Source organism: Oryctolagus cuniculus, chromosome 4 (genome assembly GCF_964237555.1).
Source record: "Oryctolagus cuniculus chromosome 4, mOryCun1.1, whole genome shotgun sequence".
Classification (NCBI taxonomy): domain Eukaryota; kingdom Metazoa; phylum Chordata; class Mammalia; order Lagomorpha; family Leporidae; genus Oryctolagus; species Oryctolagus cuniculus.
Window position 1 is genome coordinate 143,001,749 of NC_091435.1, and position 23,122 is coordinate 143,024,870.

Consider the following 23,122-nt stretch of genomic DNA (forward strand, 5'->3'; position numbering starts at 1 on the left):
CTAGGTGAGGCTTTTGACTTAGTGGTTGAGACATCACTTTAAATGCCCCTGTCCCATAACCCAGTGCCAGAGTTCCCACTCTGCTTCCAATCCAGCTTCCTGTTAATGCTTACCCTGGGAAACAATAGGTGATGACTCAAGTACTGGCCCAGATTTAATTTTTCTTCTCAATTACTTTTTTTTTTTTTAAAGATCTATTTATTTTGAAAATCAGACTCTGTAGAGAAAGAGAGAGAGACGAAGAATCAGAGAGATTTTCCATCTGCTGGTTCAGTACCCAGATGGCCAGCATGGCTGAGCTAGGCCAAAGCCAGGAATCGGGAGCTTCATCTGGGTCTCCCATGTGGGTGGCAGGGTCCCAAGCACTTGGGCTGTCTTCCACTGTTCTTCCACTGGCTGCGCAAGTGGAGCAGCCGGGACACTGAGACACCGCTATGATAGGCTGCAGCTTAATCTACTATGCCACTCCCGTCTCAATTATTTTTAGTGTGTAGTTTGTTGAATCCACAGATACAGAACCCACTGTACTGCTTTATATGCTTCTTTAATATCTTGTTGAATTATTAGTATATTTCTGAATGCGCTGACACTTTGAAAATGTGAGGATTTTTTCTTTGAAATTATAGCTGGAGGAATTGATTTTGCAGATTGGCGGTGCTCCTTTGTAAAAAGTAAGAAAAGGTTTTTCTGTTCATAAGTGTAGGCAAGTATAAAGCTAAAAGATATAACTTTCTTTTAAGATGAGCCTTAAGATAACACCAGAAAAATATTTAACCTTTGCAGTGTATTTTGCCATTTATTTAGATTTTAAGGTAATTTTATTGTGAAATATCACAAAGATATAGAAAAGTACATATAAACATGAAGCTTATTATATTATTTTGAAATGAGTCTTTTATTTATTTATTTTATTTATTTATTTTTTTTTTGACATGCGGAGTTAGACAGAAAGAAAGGTCTTCCTTTGCCGTTGGTTCACCTCCCAAGTGGCCGGCACGCTGCGCTGATCCAAAGCCAGGAGCCAGGTGCTTCCTCCTGGTCTCCCATGCGGGTGCAGGGCCCAAGGACCTGGGCCATCCTCCGCTGCCTTCCCGGGCCACAGCAGAGAGCTGGACTGGAAGAGGAACAACCGGGACAGAACCGGTGCCCCAACTGGGACTAGAACCCAGAGTGCCAGCACCGCAGGCGGAGGATTAGCCAAGTGAGCCGCGGCGCCAGCCTGAAATGAGTCTTTATATATTACTTTTCTTTATATTGAAAATATAAAGACATCATGAGAGTTCTGAATATTATCTAAATTTGAGAGAGTATGCAGTGTCCTAAGAATATATCATTTTTTATAGCACACATTAGTTGAAAGTAGTATCATTTTTTTGGAAATGCCTATAACATTACTGGGATTGCAGTACAGTGAAGGTGCCACACTTAAGTTATAGATGAGCCCTATTTCAAGTTCTTCCTCACATGACAGGAGTTTATAGATTGGCACACACTGGCATTCAGCAAAGCCTGATCTATAGTAGCTGATGATGCAGTTAGAATTATGTACATTTGTTAATATTTTCCTATTTTATTCATTGATAAAAATGTACATTTACCAGGCTGGCACTGTAGTGTAGTGGGCTAAGACTCTGCCTGCTGCACCAGAATCCCACGTAGGCTCTAGTTCTGGTCCCGACCACTTCTCTCCTGTTCCAGCTCTCTGCCATCGCCTGAGAGAGCAGTGGAAGATAGCCCAAGTGCTTGGGCCCCTGCATCCACATGGGAGACCTGGAATAAGCTCCTGGCTTCTGGCTTTGGATCACTCAGCTCCAGCCGTTGCGGCCATCTGGTGAGTGAACCAGTAGATAGATCTTTCTGTTTATCCCTCTGTCTGTAACTCTGCCTCTCAAATAAATAAATAAAAATCTTTTAAAAAATTTATTTATAAGAACAGGTACATTTACTGAAGAATATAGGTTGAGATTTTTTTTTTTTAACGATTCCTTTATTTATTTGCAAAGCAGACTGACAGAGAGAGAGAGATACAGAGAAAAATCCTCCATGTGCTGGTTCACTCCCTAAATACCTCTAACAATCAGGGCTGGGCTGGACTGAAACAACCAGTTCCTGGGCCGCAGCCAGGAACTCCATTCTGATTTTTCACATGGGTTGCAGGGTACCCAAGCACTTGGGCCCCAAGCACTTGGGCCATCTTGTGTTCCCTTCCCAGGTGCATTAGCTGGAGGATGGAATGGAAGCAGAGGAGCCAGGACTCAAACCTGGGATGCCAGTGTCGAAAGCAGCAACTTCACCACTGTGCCACAATAGTGGCCTTATTTTATTTTTAGACTAGAAGTTGAAAGACTACTTTGAAGGTCACAGAATTCAGTTTTTCCTGTCGAGCATGATTTAAAGAAATTTTAACTAATCCAATGGAATTGTTGCACCAAATTCTAGAGAATTTTTATTTTATTTTTTTAAATTTTTTGACAGGCAGAGTGGACAGTGAGAGAGAGAGACAGAGAGAAAGGTCTTCCTTTGCCGTTGGTTCACCCTCCAATGGCCGCCATGGCCGGCGCACCGCGCTGATCCGATGGCAGGAGCCAGGTGCTTCTCCTGGTCTCCCATGGGGTGCAGGGCCCAAGGACTTGGGCCATCCTCCACTGCACTTCCCTGGCCACAGCAGAGAGCTGGCCTGGAAGAGGGGCAACCAGGACAGAATCTGGCGCCCCGACCGGGACTAGAACCCGGTGTGCCAGCGCCACAAGGCGGAGGATTAGCCTAGTGAGCCGTGGCGCCGGCCGTCTAGAGAATTTTTCCATTCAATTTTTTTCATTTACCCCTAAGTAAATATTTAGTGCCTGATATACCAGAGCTACCGATAAGAAGATGAATCAGTAAGCTAAGAGCTTTTGTATAGTATGTTCCTGCTCTGACATAGAAATATCATCATGCTTGTGGTACACAGAGGATTATCAGGGAGAGTTTCCAGTAATCTAGAAGAGTTAATAGTTGGTCAGGAAATAAGGAGGTGAGGACATCCTAAGGAGATGCAATAATGTATTTAAGATAGGAGGCAGGTGTTAGAATGTAGGGTATACTACAAAGTACTAGTGGCACAGCATGACTGGAATAATGATTATATATGTTACAGTGTTGAATGACCAGTTTAGAGAGAAAGGACCTTAGGGGCTCAAACATGGTTCATTCTTGTAATTCATTTTATATGTAACCATTTCACAAAAAAATGCTTAAATCTTCCGTAGTGCTTTTTTCTCTAGTATCCCCCAAGAGCAGAGTTTTAAGTACTGGGAAGTTGACGCTATAGAGTGGGAGTGGTGGTGGATGCAGTCAGGCAGTCTCTTTGGAAAGATTGCTGCTCTGCACTCCCACCTTAGGATGCCTGATCATTTCCAGCCGTCACAGAAGGGTGAAGTCTCAGAGTTCTTGGGTTTATGGTTTCCTGCTCCTGGATTGCTGTTATTTATAAGGTGATTCAGTTTCAGTTTTGAGAGTCTTGCCAAAAAATTTGTGCTGAAGACACCGGGGGCATATATAAGTTTATGATAATTGTAATTCTGTGGCATATGGCTGATTTTTCATAAACTTGTCTTGATTTTGAACTGTAACTTTTAGTTTTTCGGTAAGTTTTTTTTGGCAACTCTTGATTAAGATGAAGTACTTGCTGTGATTTCTTCAGGAGCTGATTTCCCCTGTTTGTCTTTGCAAGGTGATATTTGAATATAAGCAAAGCATGGTCTTTGTAATTTGATGTAACATGTAAGAATGAGACAATTTCTAGTGGCCATTCTGAAGTAATTTACCTAAAGAAGTTTAAGGTCTAGTGACTGTTAGTGGCCTCTTCGGTGGCTTTGTGTTGTTTTGTTCGTGGCTATGAAATTTGTAATTTAGAGTTCTTAAGTATAGGGGCCCTCTCCATATACTCTGGTGATAGACAGTACTTTAAAAAGCCTGGTCTGAGCCCTCAAGGAGTTTACAGTCAATCCATTTTTAAATTTCCCAGATAGGGGCAGACATTTGGCACAGCCTTTAGGATGCCACTTGGGACACCCCTCATACAATATCAGAGTATCTAAGTTCGAGTCCCAACTCCACTTCTGATTCCAGTTTACTGCTAATGCATACCCTAGGAGACAGTAAGTGATAACTCAGGTAATTGCATCCATTCCACCATCTGGTAAACCCAGATTGAGTTCTTGGTTCCTGGCTTCTGCCTGACCAGCCCTGGCAGTTAAGACATTTGGAGAGTGAACCAGCAGATGGAAGATCTCCCTCTGTCTGCCTTTTACTCTGTCAATCTACCTTTCTTTCTACTTTTTTTAAATTTATTTATTTGACAGGTAGAGTTACAGATAGAGAGAGAGACAGAGAGAAAGGTCTTCCTTCCGTTGGTTCACCCCACAAATGACCGCCACGGCAGGCGCTGCACCGATCCGAAGCCAGGAGCCAGGTGCTTCCTCCTGGTCTCCCATGCGGGTGCAGGGCCCAAGCACTTAGGCCATCCTTCATTGTCCTCCCGGGCTACAGCAGAGAGCTGGATTGGAAGAGGAGCAACTGGGACTAGAACCTGGTGCCCATATGGGATTCCGGCGCCACAGGTGGAGGATTAACCAAGTGAGCCACTGCACCAGGCTCCTACCTTTCTTTTTTAAAGATTTATTTATTTATTTGAAAGTCAGAGTTACACTGAGAGAGAAGGGGAGGCGGGGGTAGGGGGAGAGGTCTTCTATCCACTGACTCACTCCCCAATTGGCCACAATGGCCAGAGCTGCGCTGATCTGAAGCCCGGAATCAGGAGCTTCTGCTGGTTCTCCTGCACAGGTACAGGGGCTCAAGGACTTGGGTAATCTGCTGCCTTCCCAGGCCACAGCAGAGAGCTGGATTGGAAGTAGAGCAGCCGGAATTCGAACCGGCGCCTATATGGGTTGCCAGCACCACAGGCGGCATCTACCCATTACACCACATCGCTGGCTCCTCAATCTACTTTTCAAACCAATAAAATAAATAAATAAAAATAAAAATAAATTTCCTAGATTGTTTTATGGATTTTTTTTAAAGTTAATTTGTTCATATTAATATTGGGTTTGGCCATGTCTCCTAAATGTTCTTTTACTCTTTAACAGTTCTTCCAAACACCCCTAAGCTCTCCCATATCATTATTTGTTCCATTGAAGATCCCACATTCTGTATTTTGTTGCTTCCTTGCAATGTTCCTCTATTTATGTAAAGTTATATAGATTTATCGATTGATCAGTAGATAGATGGATCTGTTATAGAGACTTGATTAGATTCAGGTTCAGTTTTCTTTTGCTTAAAGGCAAGCCACAGGAGTGATAACTGTTTCCTACTGCACTCTGTGAAGAGACACATTGTCTGGTGGTCCTGTTTGTAATGGTGCTGAGCTTGATCAGAGGTTACAGGCAACAAGATAAATTCATATGAAGTGCCTGTCTTTTTTCTTCATTGTTATTTGTAGCATCCACTAATTGTTGCATAGATTCATTACATTGTTAGAGTTTGCAAAATAGTAATTTTCTAATTTACCATTCATTTTGCATTTTGCTAAAATTGTGCTAAAAATTAAAAGAGAACCTTGGTTAATTTGGTTACTCTGAAATACAGTTAATGCAGAGCAGTATGTGTTTCATTTACTTTGCCATTCTTTGAATTTCAGAATAATGGGTATATGTTTTAGTCTCCAGTGGTACCACTGAAAGGTGTTTTTTTTTTTTTTATATCATTAACTCCTATTTTTATATATTTGATGTGTTTCAGTCCATGGAAGTATTTATTGTGTTTTTAAAAATGTTGTTTATGATGGGGCCGGTGGTGTGGCGCAGTGGGTTGATGCCCTGGCCTGAAGCGCCAGCATCCCATATGGGCACCGGTTAAAGACCCGGCTGCTCCACTTGCAATCCAGCTCTCTACTATGGCCTGGGAAAGCAGTAGAAGATGGCCCAAGTCCTTGGGCCCCTGTACCCATGTGGGAGACCCAGAAGAAGCTCCTGACTCCTGGCTTCGGATAGGCACAGCTCCGGCCGTTGCAGCCAACTGGGGAGTGAAGCATCAGATGGAAGACCTCTCCCTTCCTCCCTCCATCCCTCCCTCCCTCTGCTTCTCCTCTGTCTGTGTAACTCTGACTTTCAAATAAGTAAATAAATCTTTTTTTTAAATGTTGTTTATTTGTGTGTGTGTGTTTTAAAGATTTTATTTATTTATTTATTTAAGAGGCAGAGTCACAGACAGTGAGAGAGAAAGACAGAGAAAGGTCTTCCATCCGCTGGTTCACTCTCCAATTGGCTGCAACGGGTGCAAGGGCCCAAGGACCCGGGACATCCTCCCCCAAATGCCTGCGACAGCCAGGGCTGGGCCAGGTTGAAGCGAGGATCCTGTAACTCCATGTGGGTCTCCCACCTGGGTGGTAGGGACCCAAGAACTTGAGCCATCACCTGCTGCCTTCTAGTGTACACATTATCAGGAATCTGGATTGGAAGTGGAGTAACTGGGATTCAAACTAGGCATTCTGATACGGGATGTGGGAGACCCAAGTAGCCACTTAAGTGTTGTGCTGAATGCCCCATTTTGCTTTTTAAAATACTGCCTGTAGCCGGCGCCGTGGCTCAATAGGCTAATCCTCCACCGTGCGGCGCCGGCACACCGGGTTCTAGTCCCGGTCGGGGCGCCGGATTCTGTCCCGGTTGCCCCTCTTCCAGGCCAGCTCTCTGCTATGGCCAGGGAGTGCAGTGGAGGATGGCCCAGGTGCTTGGGCCCTGCACCCCATGGGAGACCAGGAAAAGCACCTGGATCCTGGCTCCTGCCATCGGATCAGCGCGGTGCGCCGGCTGCAGCGGCGGCCATTGGAGGGTGAACCAACGGCAAAGGAAGACCTTTCTCTCTCTGTCTCTCTCTCTCACTGTCCACTCTGCCTGTCAAAAATAAAAAAAAAAAAAAAAAAAAAATACTGCCTGTAATTGGCCTTCTATTACTGACTACATTGAGATCCAAGGATTAATTGTAGACTGATGGGCTTTAATATATTTTGTATAAAAATTGGCTGATGATTGTTATACTTTACTCACTGATTTCTAGGGCCCGATGGTTATGAATGTGCTTCAGTTTCATAATGCCTCCTGCTATGGCAGACATCCTTGACATCTGGGCAGTGGATTCACAGATAGCATCTGATGGCTCCATACCTGTGGATTTCCTTTTGCCCACTGGGATTTATATCCAGTTGGAGGTACCTCGGGAAGCCACCATTTCTTATATTAAGCAGGTATGTTGTTCATAGAATTTCTATATATTTAATTTACAATGTCACTTTGATTGTCACTGGATTATGTTATTAATATGGTAATCATGTGGTAAATTTATGCGAAGTTTAACTTTTTAGGTTATTACTTTTTAAAGATTTTTGATATGTGCCTTGTCTGTTGTAGACACAGCAAACATGCTCATTTTCACAACCACTTTTGCTGTGTATGTGAATCTGTATGTGGTAGCTGAATTAAGAAAAATTGGCTTATGTTACATTGCTTAGAATGTTTATTCAGTTTATTAAATTGTCAAAGTTTTGTTTAAAAGTTTAAAATCTTATTGTCTTTGAGCTTGTTAGACTTTTTTCTTGTGATTTTTGGTTGTTTTTTTGTTTGTTTTTGCTTTGCTCCATCACCTCCCCTCTGCATGGTGATCCTGGGGAATGGAGTTTGCTGGTGAAGAGCAATATGTATGTGCAATTGTTTTTCTAAACTTTTTAGTGTTTTCACGCAACTGACCCCAATGTGGAAATCAGGGGTTAGGGCAATTTTAAGAAAAAGTATTTGGGACAAACTTCTTTATAGCTCTTGACTTGGACAGACCACTTAACTCTTTTCCAACCTTCTTCATCAGGGAGCTATGGGAATTCTAAAACTGCATTATTCCTGAAGCAAAAACAGAATTGATTTAGGTATTCCATTGGTATAGAACATTTTTTTTAAACATTTATTTAGTAAATATAAATTTCCAAAGTACAGTTTATGGATTACAATGGCTTTCCCCCTCCATAATTTCCCGCCCACTCGCACCCCTCCCATCTCCTGCTTCCTCTCCCATTCCATTCACATCAAGATTCATTTTCAATTATCTTTATATGCAGAAGATCAATTTAGTATATATTAAGTAAAGATTTCATCAGTTTGCACCCACATAGAAACACAAAATGTAAAATACTGTTTCAGTACTAGTTATAGCATTACTTCACATTGGACAAAACATTAAGGACGGATCCCACATGAGAAGTAAGTACACAGTGACTCCTGTTGTTGACTTAACAATTTGACACTCTTGTTTATGGCATCAGTAATCTCCCTAGGCTATGAGTTGCCAAGGCTATGGAAGCCTTTTGAGTTCACAGACTTCGATCTTATTCCCACAGGGTCATAGTCAGAGTGGAAGTTCTCTCCTCCCTTCAGAGAAAGGTACCTCCTTCTTTGATGGCCCCGTTCTTTCCACTGGGATCTCACTTGCAGAGATCTTTCATTTAGGTCTTCTTCTTTTTTTTTTTTTTTTTTTTTTTCCAGGGTGTCTTGGCTTTCCATGCCTAAAATACTCTCATGGGCTCTTCAGCCAGATCTGAATGCCTTAAGGGCTGATTCTGAGGCCAGAGTGCTATTTAGGACATCTGTCATTCTATGAGTCTGCTGTGTATCTGGCTTCCCATGTTGGATCATTCTCTCCCTTTTTGATTCTATCAGTTAGTATTCACAGACACTAGACTTGTTTGTGTGATCCCTTTGACTCTTAGACCTATCAGTGTGATCAATTGTGAACTGAAATTGATCACTTGGACTAGTGAGATGGCATTGGTACATGCCACCTTGATGGGATTGAATTGGAATCCCCTGGCACGTTTCTAACTCTACCATTTGGGGCAAGTCAGCTTGAGCATGTCCCAAATTGTACATCTCCTCCCTCTCTTATTCCCACTCTTATATTTAACAGGGATCACTTTTCAGTTAAAATTTAACCACCTAAGAATAATCGTGTATTAATTACAGAGTTCAACCAATAGTACTAGAACAAAAAAAAATACTAGGAGGGATAACGTATTAAGTTGTTCATCAACAGTCAGGATGAGGGCTGATCAAGTCACTGTTTCTCATAGTGTCCATTTCACTTCAACAGGTTTCCCCTTTGGTGCTCAGTTAGTTGTCGCCGATCAGGGAGAACATATGATATTTGTCCCCTTGGGACTGACTTAATTCACTCAGCATAATGTTTTCCAGATTCCTCCATCTTGTTGCAAATGACCGGGTTTCATTGTTTTTGACTGCTGTATAGTATTCTATAGAGTACATGTCCCATAATTTCTTTATCCAGTCTACTGTTGATGGGCATTTGGGTTGATTCCAGGTCTTAGCTATTGTGAATTGAGCTGCAATAAACATTAATGTGCAGACAGCTTGTTTGTTTGCCAATTTAATTTCCTTTGGGTAAATTGCAAGGAGTAGTATGGCTGGGTTGTATGGTAGGGTTATATTCAGGTTTCTGAGGAATCTCCAGACTGACTTCCATAGTGGCTTAACCAGTTTGCATTTCCACTAACAGTGGGTTAGTGTCCCTTTTCCCCCACATCCTCTCCAGCATCTATTGTTGGTAGATTTCTGAATGTGAGCCATTCTAACCAGGGTGAGGTGAAACCTCATTGTGGTTTTGATTTGCATTTCCCTGATTGCTAGTGATCTTGAACATTTTTTCATGTGTCTGTTGCCATTTGCATTTCCTCTTTTGAAAAATGTCTATTGAGGTCCTTGGCCCATCTCTTAAGTGGGTTGTTTGTTTTGATGTTGTGGAGTTTCTTGATTTCTTTGTAGCATCTGGTTATCAACCCTTTATCTGTTGCATAGTTTGCAAATATTTTTTCCCATTCTGTTGGTTGCCTCTTCACTCTCCTGACTGTTTCCATTTAAGTACAGAAACTTCTCAATTTGATGCAATCCCAAATGTTAATTTTGGCTTTGACTGCCTGTGCTTCTGGGATCTTTTCCAAGAAGTCTTTGCTGGTACCTATATCTTGCAGGGTTTCTCCAATGTTCTCTAATAATTTGATGGTGTCGGGTCATAGATTTAAGTCTTTAATCCATGTTGAGTGAATTTTTGTGTAAGGTGAAAGGTAGGGGTCTTGCTTTATGATTCTGCACGTGGAAATCCAATTTTCCCAGCACCATTTATTGAATAAACTGTCCTTACTCCAGGGATTGGTTTTGGATCCTTGATCAAATATAAGTTGGCTGTAGATGGTTGGATAGATTTCTGGTGTTTCTATTCTGTTCCATTGATCTATCCATCTGTTTCTGTACCAGTACCATGCTGTTTTGATTACAACTGCCCTGTAGTATGTCCTGAAATCTGGTATTGTGATGCCTCTGGCTTTGTTTTTGTTGTACAAGATTGCTTTAGCTATTCGAGGTCTCCTGTGTCTCCATATGAATTTCAGCATCATTTTTTCCAGATCTGAGAAGAATGTCTTCAGTATTTTGATTGGTATTGCATTGAATCTATAAATTGCTTTTGGGAGAATGGGCAATTTGATGATATTGATTCTTCCAATCCATGAGCATGGAAGATTTTTCCATTTTTTGGTATCCTCTTCTATTTCTTTCTTTAAGGTTTTGTAATTCTCATCGTAGAGATCTTTAACGTCCTTGGTTAAGTTTATTCCAAGGTATTTGATTGTTTTTGTAGCTGTGGTGAATGGGATTGATCTTAGAAGTTCTTCCTCAGCCATGGCATTGCCTGTGTATACAAAGGCTGTTGATTTTTGTGCATTGACTTTCTATCCTGCTGCTTTTCCAAACTCTTCTCTGAGTGCCAGTAGTCTCTTAGTAGAGTTCTTTGGATCCCCTAAATAAAGAATCATATCATCTGCAAAGTGGGATAGTTTGAGTTCTTCCTTCCCAATTTGTATCCCTTTAATTTCTTTTTCTTGCCTAATAGCTCTGGCTAAAACTTCCAGAACTATATTGAATAGCAGTGGTGAGAGTGGGCATCCCTGTCTGGTACCAGATCTCAGTGGAAATGCTTCCAACTTTTCCCCGTTCAATAGGATGTTGGCCATGGGTTTTTCATAAATTACTTTGATTGTATTGAGGAATGTTCCTTCCATACCCAATTTGCTTAGAGTTTTCATCATGAACGGGTGTTGTATTTTATCAAATGCTTTCTCTGCGTCTATTGAGATAACCATATGGTTTTTTTTTCTACAATCTGTTAATGTGGTATATCACATTGATTGTTTTGCGAACATCAAACCATCCCTGCATACCAGGGATAAATCCCACTTTGTCTGGGTGGATGATCTTTCTGATGTGTTGTTGCATTCTATTGGCCAGAATTTTATTGAGAATTTTTGCATCTATGTTCATCAGGGATATTGGTCTGTAATTCTCTTTCAATGCTGCATCTTTTTCTGGTTTAGGAATTAAGGTGACACTGGCTTCATAAAAAGAATTTGGGAGGGTTCCCTCTTTTTCGATTGTTCTGAATAGTTTGAGAAGAATTGGAGTTAGTTCTTCTTTAAATGTCTGGTAGAATTCAGCAGTGAATCCATCTGGTCCTAGGCTTTTCTTTCTTGGGAGGGCCTTTATTATTGTTTCAATTTCTGTCTCAGTTATGGGTCTGTTTAGGTGTTCTATGTCTTCCTGGTTCAATTTAGGTAGGTTGCATGTGTCCAGGAATCTGTCCATTTTTGATAGATTTCCCTGTTTGCTGGCATACAAGTCCTTGTAGTAATTTCTGATGATTCTTTTTATTTATGTGGTGTTTGCTGTTACATTCCCTGTTTCATGTCTGGTTTTATTGATTTGGGTCTTTTCTCTTCTTTTTTTAGTTAGTTGGGCTAATGGGGTGTCAATTTTGTTTATTTTTTTCAAAAACCAGCTCCTTGTTTGGCTGATTTTTTGTAATGTTTTTTTGGATTCAATCCTGTTGATTTCTTCTCTGATTTTAATTATTTCTCTTCTCCTACTAGATTTGGTTCTGGTTTGCTGCAGTTTTTCTAGATCCTTGAGATGAATTGAAAGCTCATTTATTTGGTACCTTTCCAATTTCTTGATGTAGGCACCTATTGCTATAAACTTTCCTCTTAACACTTCTTTTGCTGTATCCCATAATTTTGGTATGTTGTGCTGTTATCCTCATTTACTTCCAGAAAATTTTTGATTTCTCTTTTGATTTCTTCTATGACCCAGTGTTCATTCAGGAGCATGTTGTTCAATCTCCATGTGTTTGCATATGCTCTAGGGATTCCTGAGTTGCTAATTTCCAACTTCATTCCACTGTTTTCTGAGAAGCTGCATGGTATGATTCTAATTCTTTTAAATTTGCTGAGACTTGCTTTATGGCCTAGTATGTGGTCAATCCTAGAGAAGGTTCCATGTACTGCTGAGACGAATGTAAATTCTTTATGTGTAGGATGAAAAGTTCTGTAGATATCTGTTAGATCCATTTGGGCTGTAGTGTCGTTTAAATCTACTGTATCCTTGTTGATCTTCTGTCCTGTTGATCTGTTTATTTCTGAGAGTGGAGTATTGAATCCCCCAGTACTATTGTATTGGAGTCTAAGTCTCCTGTTAAGTCCCTTAACAAATCTTTTAAATAAACCAGTGCCCTGTAATTAGGTGCATATACATTGATAATCGTCATATCTTCCTGTTGAATTGATCCTTTAATCATTATATAGTGCCCCTCTTTGTCTCTCTTAACAGCTTTTGTGGTAAAGTTTATGTTGTCCATTATTAAGATGTCTACGCCTGCTCTTTTTTCATTTCTGTTGGCATGGAATATCTTTTTCCAGCCTTTCACTTTCAGTCTGTATGGATCTTTGTTGGAAAGATGTGTTTCTTGTAAGCAGCAAATAGATGGGTTTTGTTCCTTAACCCAATCAGCCAATCTGTGTCTTTGAACTAGACAGTTCAGGCCATTAACGTCCAATGTGACTATTGATAAGTAGTTACTTTGCCCTGCCACTTGCCAAAGATATTTTCTAATATATGCTTTGAACTTCCTGTGATCTTTTGCTGTGAGGTTTCCTTCCTTTACCTTCTTTCATATTGATGACCGTGTTTCTGTGTGTAACACATCTTTAAGCATCTTTTGCAGGGCTGGACAAGTGGCGACAAATTCTTTCAATTTTCGTTTGCTATGAAAGGTCTTTATTTCACCTTCATTCACAAATGATTGCTTTGCAGGATATAATATTCTGGGCTGGCAGTTTTTCTCTGTTAGTACCTGGGCTATGTCTTGCCATTCCCTTCTAGCTTGTAGGGTTTCTGACGAGAAGTCAGCTAGCTGTGAGTCTGATTGGAGATCCTCTGAGAGTAATCTGATGTTTCTCTCTTGCACATTTTGGAATCTTTTCTTTGTGTTTCACTGTGGTGAGTTTGATTACAACGTGTTATGGTGAGGATCTCTTTTGGTCATGTTTACTAGGGGTTCTATGAGTTTCCTGTACTAGGATGTCTCTGTCCTTCTCCAAAACTGGAAAGTTCTCTGCAAGTATCTCACTAAAAAGGCATTCTAATCCTTTCTCTCTCTCCATGCCTTCAGGAACTCCTAGAACCTGAATGTTGGGTTTTTTTAATAATATCCTGTAGATTCCCAACAATATTTTTTAGATTTCTAATTTCCTTTTCTTTTCTTTTTTGTTTGACTGTATACTTTCCTGTGCTCTGTCTTCTAAGTCCGATATTCTCTCTTCTGTTTCAGTGACTCTGTTTTTAAGGCTCTCTAATGTGTTTGTCATTTGATCTATTGAGTTCTTCATTTCATTTTGATTTCTCTCCACTATCACACTTTCCTGTTCTACTAGTTTCTGCGTTTCATTTTGATTCCTCCTTAAGATTTCATTTTCTCGAAGGAGATTTTCTATCCTGTCCAGTAAGGATTTCCCTAGCTCAAGCATTTGTTTTTGAAAACTTCTGATTATTCTTATCATAAATTTTTTGAAATCTGTCTTGCATTTCTTCCATCTCATCATCTTCATAATCTTGGCTTGGGGTGTCTTGTTCATTTGGGGGTGTCATAATGTCTTCCTTGTTCCTGATTTCTCGGTTTCTGCGTTTGTTGCTTGGCATTGTGGAGATATTCTTTGGATTCTTCTTCCCTCGCTGTGGTGTTTTTTCTTGTTATACTATGACTGTATTAAGTGGACTGTCTGCTTTTGATGGAGCCTTAGAGGCTTGAGATGGGTGTGGCCTGAGAGCTCTGTTTGGTTCCTCAGGATTAAGGGTGTGCCAAAGGTGACACTCCCAGTTTAGGCGTGGTAAATCTCTCTCTCTCTTTCTTTCTTTTTTTGATTCAAAAGGGAAGTAATTCCATACAGCTGAGCGGAATTGGAGGTAGTTAGCAGGCAAATGATATACCCATAGGAGCCAGAGATCAGAAGCTCTTTCCCAAGGACCACACAGGGAATCTGTTCTGCCCTCAGTGTGGGCTCAAATTCTCCTGCAGTCTCCCACTGGGTTGCCAAGGTTACCGAATTGTAGCTTCTCTGGGGAGTACTCAGGTGAATTCCGTGAGTTCTGTCACCCGCAGTCTCTTTTTTTTCAGTTTCAGTTCATTAGCACCACACATTCACTAGGTCCTAATCTCCTGTTATTTCACCACCCTCAGTGTCAGGTTTTTCTGCTTGGCTGAGGTCCGGTGCAGCCCCGAGGTCGCCCCGCTTATGACGTATGTCCAAAATGGCGCCTGCTCTTTGTCTTGCTTGCCTTTGAGAGGTGAGCAGAGAGAGAGAAACTCGTGTCCGTATCGGTCATTTTTTTTTCCCCTCTCTCTTCTAGTTAGCCTGGTGAACTTTTCCCCACGGGGTTTCAAGCCTCGTTCCCTCTAGTCTCCTCTTTGTGCTTGCCTGCCAGTGTCTCGGGCTATTGAGGTTCAGCTCACCTTGCGTTCCAGCGCTGGTGTGTTGATTCTGCTGCTGGTGTCCCGAACTGTGGGCTCCCACGCTCACCACGCAGGTCCACTGTGAATCACTAGTTCCGGAAGAGTTTCCTCTGCTGTTTCTTCCCATACTCTTCCTTGAACCTGCAGTATCTCCACTTTTATTAAACTGTCTCTTCCTGGACTATCAGTGTGGTCCCTTACTATTCCGCCATCTTGCCGCTCCTGGTGTAGAACATTCTTATTTTTATAAGTCACTACTGACATCTATGGATGCATCTTGCTAATTGTGATGCTGGATTAATCATTGATATTCTCTTGTTTTTGTTTTTTGCTATATATATAGATTTAGATTTTCGATTTAAACATTGCTGTGTAGTTATCATGGTTATCTGTAACCAGCACTTTTTCATGTTTCCAAACATAAACATTGTACCCATAATATATTTCCTTTTCCTTCAGTGCTTGATAATCTGTATCCTGGTAGCAAAATATTAGCATAATATTTTCAAATTTCATTCATTTTGTAGCATGTATTATAATTTCATTTCTTTCTAAAACTGAAAATATACTGAATGTATTTGGCACATTTTCTTTATCCTTTCCTCTATTGAAGGACATTCTGATTGTTTCTGATGTTGAGCTATTGTAAATAATGCTTCTGTGGGCCAGCGCTGCAGCTCAGTAGGCTAATCCTCCACCTGTGGCGCCAGCACACCAGTTTCTAGTCCCGGTCGGGGTGCCAGATTGTGTCCCGGTTGCCCCTCTTCTAGGCCAGCTCTCTGCTATGGCCCAAGTCCTTGGGCCCTGCATCCATGTGGGAAGACCAGGAGAAGCACCTGGCTCTTGCCCTCGGATCAGCGCGATGTGCTGGCCGCAGCACACCGGCCTCGGCGGCCATTGGAGGGTGAACCAACGGCAAAAAGGAAGACCTTTCTCTCTGTCTCTCTGTCTCTCTGTCTCTCTCTCTCTCTCTCTCTCACTGTCCACTCTGCCTGTCAAATAAATAAATAAATAAAATAAAAAAAAATGCTTCTGTGAACATTGATGTGTTCACACAGAAATTGTTCACACACAAATACCTGTGTGAAACTCTGCTTTCAGTTCTTTTGAGCATACATCTAGAAGAGGAATTATTGGATCATAAAGTAGTTTTATGTTTTAATTTTTTAGGAAGCTCAGTACAGTTCCCTTGGAGACTATATGGCTTTAAATTCCCACCAGGAGTACATAAGGTTATTTCTACATACATCACGGCCAGCACTTGTTATTTTCCATGTTTTTGATCATATCCTAAGTACATTTGCCTAATGTTATGTGGTAAACAGTCTCTTTTCAGGTGCCTATTGACCATTTGTTTATTTTCTTTGGAGATTTGTTTGTTCAAGATCTTTGCTGATATTTGAATCTTATTATTATTGAGTTGTAGTTATTTATGTACTCTAGACATTGATGTCTTATTAAATGTATGATTTGTAAATATTTTCTTCCATTTTGTGTGTTGCTTTTTCATTCTCATAATATTCTTTGAGGTCCAAAAGTTTATAATTGTGGTAAAGTTCATTTTACTTGTTTTGCTTTGTGAAGTTTTCTTCTTTTTTTGCCTGTGCTTTCCTCCTGTTAATTTTATGTAACTGGATCTAAAGAGTAGCCACAAATGTTACTTCAGGCTTGTTATCTGCAGCTCTTTTTTACTGGCTGCTGTCAAAATACATAAACCTTCTTATGTTTGTGTGATGTGCCTCTTTTTCATGATCTCACTTAGGAGACATAGGGGGAGATGACAAGAAAGTGATTGTGCTCATACTGATAGGGAGTGGTAGTAAGGTTATTCTTGATGTATAGAGAGGGATGCAGAACAAAAATAATTTGCATTTTGTATGGAGGTGATGGTACACACTTTAAATTTGGTTCTGATTAGAAGTTATTTAAGTTAGGCCAGCGCCGTGGTACCCTAGGCTATTCCTCCACCTGTGGTGCCGGCACCCCGGGTTCTAGTCCTGGTCAGGGCGCCAGATTCTGTCCCGGTTGCTCCTCTTCCAGTCCAGCTCTCTGCTGTGGCCCAGAAGGCAGTGGAGGATGGCCCAAGTGCTTGGGCCCTGGACCAGTATGGGAGACCAGGAGGAAGCACCTGGCTCCTGGCTTCGGATTGGCGCAGCGCCGGCTGTAGTGGCCATTTGGAGGGTAAACCAACGGAAGGAGGACCTTTCCCTCTGTCTCTCTCACTGTCTAACTGCCTGTCATTAAAAAAAAAAAAAGTTATTTAAGTTATTTATTTTCACTTTATTTGAAAGACAGAGAGACAGAGACAGAGAGAGATCCTTCATCTGATGGTTTACTCACCAAAAGCCTATAACAGCCAAGGCTGGGCCAGGCTGAAGCCAGAAGCCTGAAACTGAATTCGGATATTCCATGTAGATGGTAGGGACCTAAATACTTAACCTTTCTAGGGTGTACATTAGTAAGAAATTGGATCAGAAGTGGAGGAGCCAGAACTGAAACCAGGCACTCTGTCATGAGTCATGAGCATCTCAAGTGGCAACTTAACCACTGTGACAAACATCTGCTCAACTTATTTAAGAATGTTTATAGGAATGTTAAATTTAAAAGTCATATTGATTCTTTCTTCATAGGTGATTTGATTTTAATAATTTTGTTTTAATACTTTTTTGTGTATTATTACTTTACAAACATGGAATGATGCCATACGTATACTCTTTTTTTTTTAAAAGATTTATTTATTTATTTGAAAGAGTTACATAGAGGAGAAGCAGAGAGAGAGGTCTTCCATCCATCCGATGGTTCATTCCCCATTGGCCACAATGGCTGGATCTGTTCTGATCTGAAGACAGGAGCCCGGAACTTCTTCCAGGTCTCCCATGTGGATGCAGAGGCCCAAGGACTTGAGCCATCTTCCACTGCTTTCCCAGGCCATAACAGAGAGCTGGATCGGAAGTGGAGCAGCCGGACTTGAACCAGCACCCATGTGGAATGCTGGCACTTCAGGCCAGCGTGTTAACCTGCTGCGCCGTAGCGCTGGCCCCCATACATACACTGTTGTAATTTGCTATTTAAAGAACTTGTAGGGATCGGCACTGTGGCATAGCAGGTGAAGTTGCCACCTGCGGTGTTCGGCATCCCATATGGGCGCCGGTTTGAGACTCCACTTCTGATCCAGCTCTCTGCTATGACCTGGGAACGCAGTAGAAGATGGCCCAGGTCCTTGAGCCCCTGCATCCACGTGGGAGACCCAGAGGAGGCTCGTGGTTCCTGCCTTCAGATCGGCGCAGCTCAGGCCGTTGCGTCCATTTGTGGAGTGAATCAGCAGATGGAAGACCTCTCTCTCTCTCTCTCTCTCTCTCTCTCTCTCTCTCTCTGCCTCTCCTTTCTCTGTGTAACTGTGACTTTCAAGTAAGATAAATTAAAAAGCCTTAAAAAATTAGCTTTTAGGGTCTGGCATCGTGGCATAATAGATTAAGCTACTGCCTGCAATGCTGGCATCCTGTATGAAAACCAGCTCATGTTGTGGCTGCCCCATTTCTGATCCAGCTCCCTGCTAATGTGCCTGGGAAGGCAGTGGAAGATGGCCAAAGTGCTTGGGCCCCTACCATACACATGGCTCCTGGCTTCAGCTTGGCCCAGCCTTTGTTGATCATTGGGGAAATGAAGCAGCAAATAGAACATCTATTTTCTCTCTCTCTCTTATACACACACAGACACACACACACACACACACATATATGCCTTTCAAATAAAAGTAAATAAATCTTCAAAAGAGAAGAACCTTTAGCGTATCTTGGATGGCTTTCCATGTCATAATATATGTGATGTCATCAAAAGTTCATGGAAAAATGCATATTAAGGAAAACTGTGAATGTGTTTCAAATTTTTTGGCCCCAAATCAACATCTCTTTTAATTATATGCGTCCATGAATGCTTTGAAATTTTCTTGTATTTTTACTTTTTCATAGTTGGATACTATTTTATAATCTTCTCATATATTCTCCTATTGTTAAAAATTTGGTTTGTCTATAGTTTTTGACTTTCACAAATAGTGCTGAAGTGAGCAACCTTGTGCATATATCTTTGTATACTGGAGCAAGCATTTCCATTCTAGAAGATATCTTTTTCTTTTTTTCTGCAGTTGTTATGGAAGCAAGTTCACAATTACCCAATGTTTAACCTTCTGATGGAAATTGACGCCTATATGTTTGCATGTGTGAATCAAACTGCTGTATATGAAGAACTCGAAGATGAAACACGAAGACTTTGTGATGTTAGACCTTTTCTTCCAGTTCTCAAATTAGTGACAAGAAGTTGTGACCCAGGGGAAAAATTAGACTCAAAAATCGGAGTCCTTATAGGAAAAGGTATTTCTTAAAATTTTTAATATGAGTTCTTAGAATGTCTGTTGTTATATGTATAAACATGTATGAAGTATGTTTAAGACATTGCTTTTAAAGTGTGATCTGTGAATCAGTGTTACTCTGTATATTACTGCCAGTTTGAGATAAGGTAAGTACAGAGTAAATTTTTAGAAAACTGTCTTACAGTCTGATTTTGACAAAGCATCTGTAAGTTTGTGTTTTGCTTGTGTCTTTCTTTCTTTATTAAAGATTTGTTTATTTGAAAGAGAGAGAGGGAGAGACAGGGAGAAAGACATCATCTATTCACTGGTTCATTCTCCAAATGGCCACAGTGGCCGAGTTTTGGACAAACTAAAGCCACGAGTCAGTAGCCCCAGCAGGGTCTCTCATGTAGGGGTGGCAGAACCCCAAACACTATGGCCACCTTCCACTGTTTTCTCAGGCGCACTGGCAGGGAAATAGGCCTGTGAGCGGAGCAGCTGGTGTTTGAACTGTGCTCTATGTGGGATGCCAGCATTGCCAGTGACCGCTTAACCCACTGCACCACAGCAGCCCTTGCTGTTTTGTATATTCATTTTCATTTTACAAAGGTATTCGTCTTTGATAAATTAAAAAGAAAGTGTTCTTCCTTTACTTAATTTGAGAAATCCTTTTCCAAGATACATGTCCTTAATTTCTTAGTAACAAAATCAAAGAACATGGAGTCTCTTTTGCTATTTGAATCGTGGGGTCTAAATGATATGTCAGTATCTTTGTAGAAAGCACTGACTCGAATTTGACATCCCTATTTTCTGGTGTTTTAAGTATTTTAAAAATTATTTCTGGGGCTGGCATTCTGTTGCAGCAGGTTAAGTTATGCCTGTGTTGCGAACCATCTCATATGGGCACCAGTTCAATTCCCACCCGCTCCGTTTCCAATCCAGTGGCTTGCTAATGTGCCTGGGAAAGCAGTGGAAGATGGCCCAAGTGTTTGGACCCCTTCATCCACGTGGGAGACTTTGATGAACCTGCTGGCTTCAGTCTGGTCCAGTTCCAGCAGTTTTGGCCATTTGGGTAGTGAATCAGTAGATGAAATATAGCTCTGTCTCTGTCTCTTCCTCTGTCTCTGTAACTATGCCTTTCATATAAATAAATAAATAAATATTTAAAAAACCTAAAAATTAGTCTTTCTCATTTGAGAGAAAGAAAGGATGCCCCCATGTACTGGTTCACTCACCCAAATGTCTGCAATAGTAGTGCAGGGATGGTTGTGGCTAGAGTCAGGGGCTGGGCATACAGTAGCTCGTTTATAAGTGTTGCAAGAATGCAGCTACTTGAGCCATCACTGCTGCCTTGTAGGGTCTGCACTGGCAGGCAGCTATAGTCAGGAGACTGAACTTGGAATTTTTTTTTTTTTTTAAAGATTTATTTATTTATTTGAAAGGCAGAGTTTCAGAGAGGCAGAGAGAGAGAGAGAGAGAGAGAGAGAGAGAAAGTCTTCCATCTGTTGATTCACTCTCCAAATGGCCACAAAGGCTGGAGTTAGGCCATTCTGAAGTCAGGATCCAGGAGCTTCTTCTGAGTTCTCCCACATGGGTACAGAAACCCAAGGACTTGGGCCATCTTCTACTTTCCCAGGCCATAGCAGAAAGCTGGATTGGAAGTAGAGCAGCTGGCATGTGAACTGGTGCCCATATAAGATGTCGGCACTGCAGGCTATGCCACTGTACCAGCCCAAAGAGCTAGGAATTAAAACCAGGGACTCTGATGTGAGACATGGACATTTTAACCAGTAGGATAAATACCTACTCCCACAACAGAGTTTAATATAATTTTATAGAATTCTTATATACTAGAAAATTTTTATTTATTTATTGAGGTACTTAATTTGTACCCACTAGTTAAGAAAGTTTTTCTCCATTCTAAATTTTTTTTTAAATTTAAAAACTGAAGAATATATTGAGTAGAAAGATTAAAAATTAATTTATAGTCTTACCATTCAGGGCAAGAATATCCACTAATGGTATTTTGAAATATTTTTTTTTTCAAATCTATTGTGTATATTTCAAGAGTTTTTAAATTTCTTTTTACCTTTTTTGGATAAAAATAGATAACTTTTGTAAGTTTTTATGCTGGAACCATATTCGTTGCTAGGAAAGCTAAAATAGTTGATAATCCAGAAAATATCACAGACCAGCCAAAATTTCTTTAGGGCTTTGGTATGTCTTTTGTATTTTACCACTTTTGTAAAACTTAGGTTACTTTTCTTTTCTTCTGATATTAATCTTCCAAACATAGATTCATTAGTCACTATTACCTGTACATAAGCAAGCCAGATTTAGCAAATAAAATTACTAAAGATCCAGATATTACATATGACTTACTGATGTTATTCATTATTTATTTAAAATTCAAATTGAACTTTGTTGTTTGTTTTTTGATCTGGCAGCCTTTCTTTATGCTGCCACCTCTCTGGGGTTTGAAATATATTAAATTTTTCTATTTTTTAACAATGTCATATTTTAACAATATGTCATATTTCATGAAGTATCATGTTTATTGCGTATGTTGTGTGTTTTTTTTTTAAAGATTTATTTTATTTATTTGAAAGAGTTACAGAGAGAGGTAGAGCCAGAGAGAGAGAGGTCTTCCATCCGCTGGTTCAATCCCGAAATGGCTGCAATGGCCGGAGCTGCGCTGAACCAAAGCCAGGAGCCAGGAGCTTCCCCCAGGTCTCCCAGGCGGGTGCAGAGGCCCAAGAACTTGGGCCATCTTTCCACTGCTTTCGCAGGCCATAGCAGAGAGCTGCATTGGAAGTGGGGCAGCCGGGACTTGAACCAGTGCCCACGTGGGATGCAGTTGCTGCAGGCCAAGGCTTTAACCCGCTGTGCCACAGTGCCTGCTCCATATTGTATTTTATTAAAACTGTGCCCTTCAGTTTGAATGATGAAGATAAAATGAATGTTTTATGTTATTTAAATGGTATATATGCTCGTTTAACTGTTTATAAATTATTTTTCCAGCATATCTAGAAAGGCTGGTATTATTTGAATGTATACTTTTATTTAGGAAATTGAGCATTTTATTACTTTAAGATGAATTTTCATTTCAATGCCTTACAAATACATTTTTTCAAAGATTTATTTGCTTATTTGAAAGCCATAGTTACACAGAGAGAGAAGGAGAGACAGAGACAGAGACAGAGACAGAGAGAGAGAGAGAGAGAGAGAGTCTTCCATCTGCTGGTTCACTTCCCAGTTGGCCGCAACGGCTGGAGCTGCACCAGTCTGAAGCCAGGATCCAGGAGCTTCTTCCGGGTCTCCCACGTGGGATCTTCTACTGCTTTCCCAAGCCATAGAGAACTGGATCAGAAGAGAAGCAGCCAGGACTCGAACCGGCGCCCATATGGGCCGGTGCTTAAGGCCAGGGCTTTAACCCACTGTACCACAGTGCCGGCCCCAAATGAATTTTTGATATTGCTGCTTTTTCTGTGATAACCACAGCCTGGGCTTGATGAGTTTATGCCTCCTGGAGAAACAGTGAATCAGTTATTTCAGTTGAACTTCAGGATGGCTGCCTTTTTCTCCAAAGAAAACAATGGAACATTTTCAGACATAACTGACTTGACTAGGCTGAAAATGTGTTTTCCTGAAAGATTATGTGCTTGATCATTTTATTGTTCCCTTTTTATTCCAAATATTGATTTATAGAGCTGCTGTTTGTATTCTGATTATTTTCTGTATAAAAGGTATGTACCATCCTTGCATCATTTTCTTAAATAGCAGATTTTTAGAGATTGGTTCAGTGAGTCTGGGGTTAATTTTAAAAATCTATATTTTGGCGTGGGTGTT

The 23,122-nt window shown here is 40.9% G+C and overlaps 1 protein-coding gene across 4 annotated transcripts in view; it reads left to right on the forward strand.

The window, feature by feature from the left end:
* Positions 1-23,122, forward strand: part of PIK3CB (phosphatidylinositol-4,5-bisphosphate 3-kinase catalytic subunit beta) — a 174,376-nt gene that overhangs the window by 55,781 nt on the left and 95,473 nt on the right. For 3 of the 4 annotated variants that reach the window (XM_051818648.2, XM_051818646.2, XM_051818647.2), the window contains 2 exons: positions 7,093-7,279; positions 19,070-19,295. In XM_051818648.2, the coding sequence (XP_051674608.1) occupies positions 7,109-7,279; positions 19,070-19,295 (397 nt within the window). In that variant the 5' untranslated portion in view covers positions 7,093-7,108. Of the gene's footprint in view, positions 1-1,813; positions 1,832-7,092; positions 7,280-19,069; positions 19,296-23,122 lie in introns of those variants that run through there. The other variant, XM_070072746.1, reaches the window with a different exon arrangement.